Genomic DNA, 12794 nt, shown 5'->3' with positions numbered 1-12794 from the left:
TGGCTGCTGCGGCGGGTTAATGGTTGACTAGTCCCTCGCCTCCCTCCCGGCCTGCGCTTAACCTTCGGATCCTGGGAGAGGGCAAATGGCGGCAGGGCTGCGCCCGAGCTCTTCCCTATGGGGGGAGCCACGGGCAGGGTCTCCCCGCCGGCACGCGGGGCCCCGCGGCGGACGACACTGGCTGAGCGGCCGTGGGCGAAGCGGGGGGCGCCCGGCCCTGGCCTCCCTCCCCGCGGCTTTTTCCACTCGAAGCTGCGTGCGGTGACTCACGCTGTAAAAATAATCCCCTCCCTTTGAAACCGTAAACCGAAAATGTGCGTTGACTCATGCGCTGGCGGGGCGGGCCGTCCCGGGAAAAGGGGGCCGGGGGCTGGTGCGGGGGAATAGCCCCCGGGAAGGGGGCCCGGCGGGTGAAGGCAGCTGAATTAGGCGGCCGGCTTTGCTTCGCGCCCCCGCCGAGGCCTCTTCGCCCCTTGGCGCGAGGGTTGCTCTGGCCTCGCGGAGGATGCAGCCGGCGGCTCCCGAGCCCCGGCGGTGCGGGCAGCCCTGCGGGAGGATGCTCCCGCCCCGCCGCTGCCTCCGCGCGCGGCGAGCCCCGTGGGCACCCCGGGGAGCGGGCCGCAACGCTGCCGACACCGCCGCGCGCCAATGGCCTGCCTGTTGCTAAGGCTGCAGCGGCTTTTCAGGAGGTGAGAGCGCCGGCAGCGCTTCCCGGCCTGCCTCCTGCCCGCTTGCCCGCGGCTTTACGTAACCACGGCTGGCCGCCCCGCGCCCGAAGGGGCCAGCGGGGAAACACCGGGCAGGTGAACCCCAAAACGCCAGCTGTGCTGCACGGGGTGGCCCTGGCTCCCCGGGAGTGGGGCGGGGGCAGGAATGCCTCCGCGGGGGTCTCCTCCCTCCGAGAGGTGCTCGCGGTGCCGGAACGGGCTGTCCCGGGGCTGCGGTAGGAGATGCCCCCTCTCTGGCTCGCTCCTCGGGCAGCCAAGGCAGAGCCCTTCCCTGCGCCTTGGCGCTCGCAGCACGGTTTGCAGGGATTTGTATTTATCTCCCGTCCCTCCGGCTTTCCCACGCTTCATCCCACCCTCCATCCCTGCATCCCTCCCTGCATCCCTCTGTGCATCCCTGCATCCCTCACTGCATCCCTGCATCCCTCCCCGCATCCCTGCATCCCTCCCTCCCTCCCTGTTGCTCGGGCCATGCCTGCTTCCAGCAGGGAGGCCCCCGCGGCCCCTCGGCTCTTTGCCGGGACGGGGCCCCGGGGGGCCTCTCCCTGCCACGGGGGAGGCTCAGCCCTGGGGACGGTCCCAGGCAGCCGGGCTCACCGGGGAAATTGGGGCCGGGCGGGGCTGCGCTGTGCCAGCAAATTAGCCCCTAAAGCCCTGATCGATTAGCCCTGCGCCGCCTGCGTCCCATCCCTGTCCCCTCGCCGGGGGAGGCCTCGGTTTCCCTACGTGGAGTCACGGGGGGGAGGGGGGGTGCCGTGCACGGCGCATCCAGGGTGACCATCCCAGGCACAGCACGGGGGTGGAGCAGGGGGGGCTGACAGTGGCCATCGCGTCCCCGCTGCCTTCCCCGGCCCACGGCCTTGGTGCTGAACCCGGCAGTGGCGGGGAGGGGGCTGCAAAACGGCAAATGGGGAGAGGAGGGAGGCGGAGGGAGGACAAGCGAGCGGCAGGGAGCACAGGAGCGTTGTCTCCGCTGGCTCAGGCAGGATTCAGCGCCCGGCGCCTTCAGCACGGCGCTGGGAACTGCAATGCGGGGGACAGCGTGGGAGGTGACGGGGTCCCCGAGGGGGCACGGAGCCACGCGGAGGGGCTCGCGGGGCCGGGCAGGGTGGGATGCCCCAACCGAGCTCCCACCCTGGGGCCATGGGGCGAAGTCTCCCCGCCTTTTTTTTTTTTCTTTTTTTTTGCCCTTTATTTTTTTCTCTTCTAAAGCAAGATCGCTGCATTGCCAAGCTGAGCCCGGCCCCACTTGTGTCACAGATGACCTTCCCCTCCTCTCACCGAGGGAGTCAACAGGCCTCCCCCGGTGGGGGACAGGGCAGGGACATGGCCGGTGTCCTGGGGCTCTTTCCAGCCTCCGGCTGAGGATGGGGCAGTTCATCACACCCAAGAGCACTGGCCAGCTCGGCTCTTGCTGCAAGGGAAAGCGAAGCCCTGGCACCTGGAAACCTCCCTGCCGCGGAGCGCTGCAGCACCTGCCTCCTCGCCCCAGCGGCCTGGGCCACGGTGCCTGCCCGAGGCCTGCCAAACTCATTGCACCGAGCACTGGAGGGGGGTCCCGGGGCCTCAGCGCCGGCCGGGGGCGGGGGGGGCCATGCTAGCTTTGCTGCGTCTCCTCCCCGCGGGCTGCCTGGTGCCTCCGCAGCGGGCAGGGTGCCAGAGGGCTGCCGCTCGCTATGGCAACCGTCTCCATCGCGCCCGTTGCCGTGGCCACCGTCCCCAAAATGATGGAGGGCTGGAGCCGGCGGGAGGGGGGGTGGGAAGAGCAAGGGGGGAGGGGGGTCCCGCACGTCTCCCACTCCGGGATGCAGGGCCGGGGCGGTGTGGAGGGGGGGCACACGCAGCCAACGCCTGCCCCCGCGCAGGAGCACCTCCGCTCGCCACCGCCACCCGGGGTGTCTGAGACCTGCCAAACTCGCTGCACCAAGCACAGGCCGTGCTGGAGGCGAGGGGCTGGCAGCCCGGGGGAAGGGGGCTGCCAAGCGGGCGGGAAGGGGCCGGTGGCCGCGGGATTCCTGGCAGGTCAGCGGCGCCCGGAGAGGCTTCCTGCCTCCGGGATGACTCACGGGGAGATTAGCGGGGATTTGGCCGAGCGGGAACGCAACCGCCGCGGCTCCCGTCCGCCCGGGCGCCGGCCCCAGCCCTCCCGCGGCAGACCCCTGCCTGCAGCTGGCCCCGGCACGGCTGCTCCCGCCCGAAGGCAGGACCGGGGGACGGAGCCGGTGTCTGAAAGGCGTCGGGGCTGCGCTCCGTCCCGCGGGCACGGCTTTGCCCACCGGCTCCCCTGCGGCCTGCAGGCGCTTTGCTTGGTTTTGGGGCCTGGGGCACGTTCGGTGCCTGGGGGGGAGGTGGAAGGAGGGGACGCAGTGGGGTGGGTGTTAGGGGCTGGGATCCCCCCGGAGCCACGTACTCAGGGTAACGGAGACCTGGGATGTTGAGACCAGGGATACTGGAGACCTGGGATGATGACACCTAGGATGTTGGAGAACCAGGATATTGGAGATGTGGGATGTTCAGACCTGGGATATCAGAGACACAGGCTATTGTAGGCCTGGGATGTTGGGACCTGGGATGTTCAGACTTGGGATATTGGAGACCTGGGATAGTGGAGATCCGGGATGTTGGAGACCAGGGATATTGGAGATGTGGGGTATTGAGATCCGGGATGTCAGAGATCCAGAACACTGGAGACCTCGGATGTTGAGACCAGGGATGTTGAGACTTGGGATATTGGAGACCCAGGATATTGGAGACTTGGGATACTGGAGACTTGGGATATTGAGACTTGGGATATTGGAGACCTGGGATATCAGAGACTTGGAATATTGGAGATGTGGGATATTGGAGATGTGGGATATTGAGATCTGCAATGCTGGAGATCCAGAACATTGGAGACCTGGGATGCTGAGACCAGGAATGTTGAGACTTGGGATATTGGAGACTCGGGATATTGGAGACTTGGGATACTGGAGACAAGGGATGTTGAGACTTGGGATATTGGAGACCTGGGATATCAGAGACCTGGGATATTAGAGATGTGGGATATTGGAGATGTGGGATATTGGAGACCCAGAACATTGGAGACCAGGAATGTTGAGACCAGAGATACTGGAGATCTGCGATATTGGAGACCTGGCATTTTGGAGGCCAGGGATATCAGAGGATGGGGATGGTGCGAGCACAAGCAGCATCTGTGCCCCATCCGAAAGCAATGCTGGTCCCAGGCAGCACCCACATGTGCCCCGTCATGGCCAGGGCCACCGGCTCAGCCAGCCCCACCGGAGGGGGAGCATGGATGCCTGCAGCACATGTCCCAGCCCGGCTCCACCGGCCAGGCCTGTTGCCCGGGGGACACAGGGCACAGGGCGGCTTTATTTCACGGCCGTTTATTCCGGTTGATTCTACTTTTTTCTTCACATTTATTTGAGACACTCAGTGACAGAGTGAGTACAAAATAACGAATAAAAAGGGGGATCAAAGCGGGGGGCAGCGTGAGGAGCTGTTTTGTGCAGGGCAGTGGCGGCAGGCGGTGGGTTCGCTCCCTCCTCAGGGCCGGCTACTTCTTGGCCGGCTCCTCTGCCTTCTTGCCTTGGCTCTCGACGGTGACGGGGATGGTGATCTCGGCGGACTGGATGGCCGGCTTGGGCAGGGGCGCTTCCACGGTGAGCATGCCGTCCGGCGAGAGCGAGGAGCGCACGGCCGTGGCATCAACGCCGGGCGGGAGGCTGCGGGCAGGAGAGCGGGATCAGCGCCGTGAGGCCCCAGTGCTCTCAAAAGCCCCATTTTTTTGCCTCCCGTCCTCCCCGTTTGGGCTAGCGACAACCCCAGCTTGCCCAGGGGAGGCACCGGAGGGGATAGGGCAGGACTTGGTGGATGGGAGAGGTCCCCAAAGGGGTGTGGGGCTGCCAGGATCCCGTCTCGCTCTGGCACTTACGTGTATTTGCGGGTGAAGCAGCGGGAGATGAAGCCGTGTTCATCCTGCTTCTCCTCGTGTTTCCCTGGAGGAAGAAAAGCCAGGAAAAGTTGAAGCCTGGTGGCTGGGCACCACAGCTGGAAGGGCCTCCATGCTCAGGTCCACCTTCCCCATGGTAGCACCCCGGGGAGGTCCCCATGCCGCGGGGCGAGATCCCAGCCATGGTGCAGCTCAAACGAGGCAGCGTTTTGGGGAGACAAGGGGCTGGGCACCCTCCCTGCTGTGCAGGATTGGGTCGAAGGCTGAGAGCTGCGGGGAGGGAGGCATGGGGTGGGGGCTCATCTCTGCTCCCTGCAGAGCTGGGGTGATGGCGTGGGATGGGGACAAGGGCACTGGGTTTCCCTGCCTTGGTATCAGGCTAGAAGCAGGGCTGGATGATGGGGGTGGAGGATTTCCTCCCCTTCCCACATCCCCAGCAGGAAGCAGGGCCCAGGACTGGCCCCTCCAGGAGCATCCCCAAACTCAGGGGCAGCCAGTTGCTCCCGGCGGCACAAGGAGCCGGTGCTGGCAGCGGGGACCAGACCCAGCTGCAGGGTTTGCAGCCCACCTCTGCACCCCAGCTGGCCCCAAGGCCTCGAACGGGGGTCCCAAATCCCACCGGCTGGGGAATTGCACCCAGCGCAGCCCAAACCCACCGGCGCTGCGGGGGGGGGGACGCACAAGGCCGCCCACGGCCGCCAGCCCCCCCAGAGCACGAGGCACTGGCATGTGTCTGGCCCAGTGCCGCAGGTGCTGTTCTTCGTCAGGGCGGCCCTGGCCGAGCCTCGGCCCATCGCAGCCGCGGGGCTTCGCCTCCCCGGTGCCTGGCCCCAGCCGGGGGATTTGCTGGGACCATCCCGGCCGGGTGGGCGAGCGCAGCCCCGCGCCAGTGTCCCCGCGGCTCCTCCAGTGTCCCTGCAGCCCGTGCAGCGCCTCGCTCCGAGCCCCCCCGGGATGGCCACGCCGTGCCGTGCCTCCTCCCCTCCCTGCCTCCCCCTGCTCCCTCTTTTCTGGTTTCCCATCACCACTTTGCCAGCAGGACCGGCCCCGCTGCCGCTTTGGCCTGCGGTGGCGAGGACTCACCGGTTATCTCCACGATGTTGTCCTTGGTCTTGACCACCAGCTCTTCGGGCGCGAAGTGGTTGACGTCCAGGGTGACCTTCCAGCTGTCGGCGGTGTGGCGGATCTCGGAGACGCCGCTGCTGAGCTGCCGGGTGAGCGCCCGGCCGTAGGCTGCACCCACCGCCGGCACCAGCGGGCTCTCGCTGGGCAGCAGCCGGTAGTAGCCCGGCCAGGCGCTGCCGCTGGGCCACTTGTACCAGTCCTCGGGGATGTGGGGCATCCCGAAGGACTGGTCGAAGAGGCGGCTGCCGTGGTACCAGTCCCGGAAGGGCTCCCAGCTGGGGCTGCGGAGGAAGGTGAAGGGCACGCGGCGCTCGGCCATCTCGCGCGGTGCGGAGGGGCTGCCGGGGCTGCGGCTGCTGCCGGGGCGGCGCCGGGGCCTTATGAAGAGGGCGGGCGGTTATTTTTAGCCGGGCCTCTCAGCTGGCTATTAATGGAAATTGCAGCAGGGCCTGGGAACGGCCGAGGAGCGGCCGGGAGCCGGCGCTGCCAACTTTCCCAGGCCCGGGCGGCAGTGCGCAGCCGCCGGCCCCGGCCAGCCGCGGGCCTCCCCAGCGCCCCGGCCTCCCCATCCCCGCCGCGGCTGCGAGTGCCTCCGCGCCGCTCGGCGCAGGTGACGGATTGCGCTTGGAGCTGCTCCCGGCCTTTCTCTCCCCCTTTCCCGTAAAAGCCGCAGGGCCGCGCGGCGCTGCGGGGAGGGGGCGGCGCGGCTGGGCAGCCGCCAGCAGCAGCCCGGCGCTCGGGGCCGGTGCATCCCGGCAGGGCGGGCTGCGAGGGATGAGTCAGTGGAGCAGCGGCGCTCGGCCCTGCGCCTGCTGTGTCACCCGGCCGCGGCCCCGCCAGACGCGGCCAGAACCTTCTGGAGCGGCCGGGAGCCTCCGCGGCGCTGCCGGCGCTTTCCCGCGAGAGCGCGACGGCCTCGTCCCCGCGGCCCTGCGCTCCCGGCCGGGGACGGCGTCTTCAGAAACATCCAGCGCTGCCCGAGGCAGCCGGGGAGTCCTGTGGGACTGGTGGGTGCCGACGGGGCTGATGGGGCTGATGGGGGCTGATGGGGGCTGATGGGGCTGATGGGGCTGATGGGGCTGATGGGGGCTGATGGCAGCCTGTGGGGCCAGTAGGAGCTTACTGGGCTGACGGGGGATGATGGGGCTATGGGGGGGTGATGGCAGCCTATGGGGCTGATTGGGGCTGACCGGGATTCATGGGGGTGATGGGGGCTGATGGCAGCCTGTGGGGCTGGTGGGGCTGGCGGGGCTTGCTGGGGCTGATGGGGGGGGGGGGATGGCAGCCTATGGGGCTGCTGGGGCTGGCAGGAGTCGATGGGGGGTAGTGGGGACCTTCAGGGGTTGATGGGGCTGGTGGAGTCCGTGCTGGCTGACACAGCTGATGGAGCTGAGGAGGGTTAATAGGGGCTGGTGGGTCTGATGTGGCCCCGTGGGGTCAGTGCAGGTCCATGGGGCTGATGAGGACCAGTGGGGGTTGGTGGGGGCTTGTAGGGCCTAATGGGGGCCAGGAGGGCCAACGGGGGTTGATGGGGGAAAGGGACTGATGTGGGCCAAAGGGGCTGATGGGGGAGTGACAGAAACTGGTGGGTGCTGATAGAGCTGACAGGGTCAATGGGGGGGGGGGTCCATGGGGGCTGCTGGGGGCCAGTGGGGCTGATGGGACTGACGGGGCCAACAGGGGCAACTGCAGCTGATGGGGCTCATGGGGACTGGTGAGGGTGATGGGACTGATGGGGACCAATGAGTTGCTGGGGGGTGGAAGATGATGGGGATGACAAGGGCAGCCCGCACTCCGGGGCAGGAGGATGGCTCCTTCCCGGAGTCCTTTGCTCTCATGTCCAAATATCATCCTCTGGCCAGCGGCACCCGCTGCCACCTGGGCAGCAGTGCTGGTTTCAACCAGACTCCTCATTCCCAGTTCCAGAGGGACCTTCCAGGCCCCCAGACCCAGGGAAGAGTTGCCCCACGGCCCCGCAGCCCCTCTCCAAGGACGTGCCTCCCCGGGGCTGAGCTTTGACTTAGCCTCAAGCTGGCTTTTCATCACTTCCCCCCCGCCCCGTCCTCGCTCCCTTCCCAGCTCCCTGCAGCCTCACAGCTTTGTTTTTAAGGCCCAGCACTGAAATTTGGCCTCTTTGTCCCATATTTTGACCCATATTCTGCCAATGAATCAGTTCACGGTGGCCCCAGAAAACCAGGTTCCCGGGCCCGGCACAACCTGCCCCGGCGCGGGGCGAGGCCGGGGCGGGGGGAAGGGGGCTCCTCCGCAGCAGCCTGATGCCAGAGGAAGGGGTGCAGCTGAGACCTGACGCACTCAGTGCAGGGACACAGAAACCCAGGGATCCCCCCCCCTGCAGGACACCGATGAGGCTGTGGTGAGGACTGGAGAGGGGATGTTCAGGAAAGGGGGGTCGGGGGTCCCTCCACCCCGTGCCGCGGCAGCTGGCAAACCCTTTTGTTTGGGGAAGGGGAGCGGCTGGGAGAGCCGGAGCGTTGCCATGGAAACCGCAGGGGGAAAAAGGGATAAAACCAGCCGAATTGGATAGGGCTGGATGCGGAGGGCCGCATCCTGCCCGGAGCTGGCGGGGAGCCCCGCGGGGATGGGGGAGGCGGTAGGTGCCGGAGGGGCTGTGGGGGTGGGAGGGAGGGGAGGAGGGATGTGAGGAGGGAGATGGATGGGCGGATGGAGACGGAGGCCGAGGACGAGAGCTGGCCGGGTCCGCAGGGAGGCAGACAGACAGATGGAGCCTGGAAAGGGCTGGACGGAGTGAGCAGGGTTAACGCTGTGCTAACCCCGTGCCGCGGCCCCGCCAGGAAGAACCTGCTCCGTGCCCAGCAGAGTCATTTACAATATATACTGTATATTTTATTATAATTGAACCAGCTCACTGAATCTACAGCTGTACTCACAATCCAGAAAAAAAGAGAGAGCGCGCGCGCGAGGAAAATACTGAAGTATTCCTACAGAGTATTTGTTCCAGTTAGCTCCCTCCGCGGGCAGGAGACAGAGACTGTAAAAGAGGAAGACTGGAAATTTTCCCTGATGTGCTGTCTTTGTCGGCGCCGGCGCTGCAGCTGGGTTGCTGTCGCAGAGCAGGACTCGGGGGTGGCAGGGCTCGGGGACGCTGCCACCAGGGACGGTGCGGGGGAAGGCGCTGGGGCGGGGGGCGTGCGGGCAGCAGAGCCCCCCCGGCAGCTGCTTCTGCTCAGGGGGACGAAGAGGGAGAAGAGGCCAAAACTGCAGCGTTTTGGGGCGCACGGGGTTGATGGCATAGTGCGTCCAACCTAGGCGCCTTGTCAGGGGCTGGCAACAGCCTCCCCAGGCTGGTGCAAAAATGCCACAAAATAAACCTGCTCTGGTGGTTCAAACTCAGATTTGGTCTCAATTTTGGGGCTCCCACAGCCAGTCTGAGGCCAGTGCAAGCTGGGAGGATGAGCAGGAGCCCACGGCTGAGGCCACCCCTGCTCAGGTACAGCAGGTGAGTGGGTGCAAAGCAGGGCAAAGCGCCCCACCAGCCATCCAGGAGATGCTGGCCAGGCTGGGGAGCTGCAGGGCTGCAAGGAGGGGACGAGCCGCGGTGCCACCGAGGTACCGTGCAGGAAACCCGCGGGGACCGAGGAGGGCAAGGCATGGCCCCGACCGTGCCACGCTGACGCCAGGCTTTGGAGAAACTTCAGCCCTCCGAGGCCCTGCGGCTCACCCTTGTCTCTGCATCACCCAGGCCCATTGCGACCCCCACTCTGGCTTTGCAATGGGGCATCTCGGGAAGACGGGCAGGCCAGGCCCACGGAGAGCTGGAACAACCTGGACCAGAGAGAGGCCCAGCCGCCTCAGCCACCAGCACCCTGGGAGCGCCCCGTCCCAGCAAGGGAGCCTGCGCGGGGGGAGCGAGGGGTTGTGCCACGGCACTCCTGCCCCCTGCGCCCACCTGGTCCGTGTGTCCCAGCACACTGCCGGGGTGGCTGTCCTGCCCGGGGCTTTCAGCCTGGTATGCTGGAACAAGCCAAGCAATTGAGAAACACAATCATTTCTCCTCCTTACCTGTTAAATCCGTTTCTAATTGCTTTTCTTTTCTGGGCAATTGGTTCAGCTCCTTTCCAGATCGGGCGCACCAGCCTGGAATCACAATGAGGCCCCGTCTCTCCCTGGCCCCTGCCCACCCTGCAGCACCTCCGCGAGGTATCTCTGAGGCTTTGTCACGTCCTTGCGCAAAGGAACATTTGCCAGGAAGCAAATTTTGCTGCAGACAGCAGCCGCTTCCGTGGGGAAGAGGGTCTCCTAGCTGAGCAAGTGCAGCAGGACTGGCTGCATGGAGAGATGGGCTGGAAAACTAGGGGGCTTGGATCAGGAGATGTCCCAGGCCCTAGAGATACTTCTCCAAGGCCTGGTGAATTGTCCTGGCCTCAGTGCAAACATTAGTGACTCCCTGCCTAGGGGAAACCGATTTCTCAAAGCAGCCTGTGCCGGGCTTGGAAGATGACCTGCAGCTCTTGTCTCCACACCAAAAAGGAGCTGCGCCCAGACCCTCGCCCTCTCATCCCACCCTGCTCAGTCTCCAGGCTCCCCAGAGCACCTCTGCCACCAACACAGGGCCCTCTCCATCCTCCCAGCCTGACTCGTCTCTCTGAGTTTGGCTCATTTTCTCCAGCGGCAGGTTTGGAAAGGGGCTGGGCAAACTGTGACCACCTCAGCCCTGCGCAGTGGGGTCTGGCCCCAGATGCAATCCTGGCTTAACTCATATTTCTGCCCTCCTGAGACCTTCAATTCATCATGCAGTGGCCATGGACTAACGAGGCCTTTGCATTACCGGCTGAGCAGGATTCAAAAAGGATGACTCGGTCCTACCAATCCCCCCGAGCCAGCCAGGCTGGCTGGAAACTGATGTCAAGAGGGATTGACAAAGCCCAGCTTTCAATCTGGGGGCAACGGGTTAATCCGGGCAGCTGCTCTCTCCACCAAAGGAGGCTCATCCGTATCGTCTTTCTCCAGTGAGGCGGAAAATGCGTGGCCCATGTGGATTAAATGCAAACAGCCGCAGGGTGCTGTCACGCAGGAGGGCTTGGGAGCTGTCCTCAGCCCCCAGGCAGCTGGGAAGAGCTTTTTGGAAAATCGTGAGAAGGAAAGCTCTGCAAAATCAGGGCTACCAGCTACACCGCTCTGCTTCTTCTCAGCAAATTCCCATACTCACGGGACCTTCCTCCCTCTCTTTTTAAACTTAAGCTGACATGCAGGCTGTGCCCTGCTGCTGCTCAAGGAGCTTCAGCAAGTGCCTGTGCTAGGCTGAGAGATGGGAGCCAATGGGATCGAGAGTCAAGTGTGGCCAGAGTGGCTGGGACAGATCCTACCTGCTCTGCACTCCTGTGTCCTGCTCACATGTCACACCCTGAAGCACAGCCACCCTACGTGTGCCAGCGAAGGGGGACCAGGGGCAGCATCTTCCAGAAAGGGAGCTGAAGCCTTCAGCTGGGGCTGCGCTTCCTGGGAAAGGGGCTGGACTGCGAACAGGGCAACCTCACCCAAGGAACGAGCCATGCAACTGGAAGATGGGTCAGGAGCCCTGGCTGTGAGACAAAAGTGCCATCGAGACCAGATCTGGGCCAGGCAGTGGATCATGAATTTAGATAAGGAGGTGGGGGGGGCTGTGAACCCAACATGGGGCAAGAAGTGGGCTTGTGCTGCTGAAGCTGCAGGCCTGCTGGACTAGATTCATTCCTCTCCACCTGGGCAGCATCTCAAGCCCTTGTCCTTGGGCACCACCTCGCCCCACTCCACTGGCCCTACATGTGGCTGCAGCCCAGGGGCCTACTGAGACAGTCCCTGAGCAGGGAAGAGGCCATGACACTGCACAGCCGCTTGGGGAAATGGACCCCAAGGAGGTTACTGTGCTCCAGGGGATACTCTGAGAAGGTGTCTTCATGCAACGGGTCTTCCTAGTGTGGCTCCATGCATGAACCTGGGTGTCTTAAAGAAAGAAGAAGTGTCCAAGAAAGGGAAGGGTGTGAGGACAATTGCACAGTCCTCCAGAGCTTCCTAGTTCTGCAGGAAGGGGAGCGGGGCCTGTTGGGAGACACACTGTGGGGGCACCTCAGCTCTGGGCTCAAACGCCATCTCACGTGGCTTCTTCCCTCAAACTGTTCATTTTCAATGGGCTCCTGGTGCTGCTGTGTGTCCACATGAAGACCAAGGAGAAGGGGGCTCGATGACAAGGGCTTAGGGATGAAAACAGGGCGCTGAAGCTCTTGGGACCTGGATTTTTTTCCAGTTCTGCCCTGGAGGGACAAGGGACGGGCAGCCCAGGCACTGGCCCCAGCGTGGGGGCTTGCACCTACTACTGCTGAGGGACTACGGGCAGAGCAGGGGGCATTTTTACCTCTTTGTTTTCTTCCCCATCGAAAAATACTGAGATATTGGGGCAGACAGGGACTGTGTTGCCAAATCTTCTGCAAGAGAAGAGATGTCAGGATGGCCGCTGTGAGCTGGGCACCTGCGTGAGGACACCCCGCGCTCCCAAGTCCTGCAGCCTGGGTCCTGCAGCCACCTCCAGACTTGCACCTTTTCCCCTCCAGCCTCCCGACCTGGCTGCAGTCTTCCGTGTGGTTTTTTCCCGGGTGAAAGCCGCCTGCTAATGTTTCATGGCCCCAAACTCTTGCTTTCCAGCTGGTCTCCCAGCCTGGCCTCAGGGAGCCGGTTCACGGCTCCCCTCTACACAGCGTATCCCAGCGATAAGGAAGGGGACACCCCAGGGACCCGCAGCCACGGCAGGGTAGACAGTCCCGGGGAGTTTGTTCTGCAAGGGGGTGCAGGATGAAATGAAATCCATGGGAAACGCAGCCCCGAAGATGGAAGACCCCCCTCCTCAGTCCTCTGCCCTGCGGCTCCGTCCCACTGCAGACAAGCTGGATGGTGCCGACACGGTCCCCTCACCGTCCCCCACCAGCGTGATGCCACAGACCACTGCCACACCGAGCCCCATCCGCCCCAGGAGATGGGAG

At 64.6% G+C, this 12794-nt stretch overlaps 1 protein-coding gene and 1 long non-coding RNA gene across 2 annotated transcripts; one reads left to right on the top strand and one right to left on the bottom strand.

The window, feature by feature from the left end:
• Positions 1–4095: 4095 nt before the first annotated feature.
• On the bottom strand, positions 4096–6565 carry HSPB1 (heat shock protein family B (small) member 1). Its single transcript, XM_026107252.2, has 3 exons — positions 5761–6565; positions 4660–4723; positions 4096–4450 (listed from the first exon to the last, which is right to left on the bottom strand). The coding sequence occupies exons 1-3, from the start codon at positions 6119–6121 to the stop codon at positions 4282–4284; spliced, it is 594 nt and encodes a 197-aa protein (XP_025963037.1). The 5' UTR covers positions 6122–6565; the 3' UTR covers positions 4096–4281.
• A 996-nt stretch (positions 6566–7561) lies between these two features.
• On the top strand, positions 7562–8811 carry LOC135330331 (uncharacterized). The gene is made up of 2 exons (XR_010392289.1): positions 7562–8176; positions 8686–8811. It is a non-coding gene; the product is annotated as an uncharacterized LOC135330331 (long non-coding RNA).
• Positions 8812–12794: the final 3983 nt, after the last annotated feature.

This window comes from Dromaius novaehollandiae, chromosome 19, assembly GCF_036370855.1.
Source record: "Dromaius novaehollandiae isolate bDroNov1 chromosome 19, bDroNov1.hap1, whole genome shotgun sequence".
Classification (NCBI taxonomy): domain Eukaryota; kingdom Metazoa; phylum Chordata; class Aves; order Casuariiformes; family Dromaiidae; genus Dromaius; species Dromaius novaehollandiae.
This window is presented reverse-complemented; position numbering and strand designations above follow the sequence as displayed.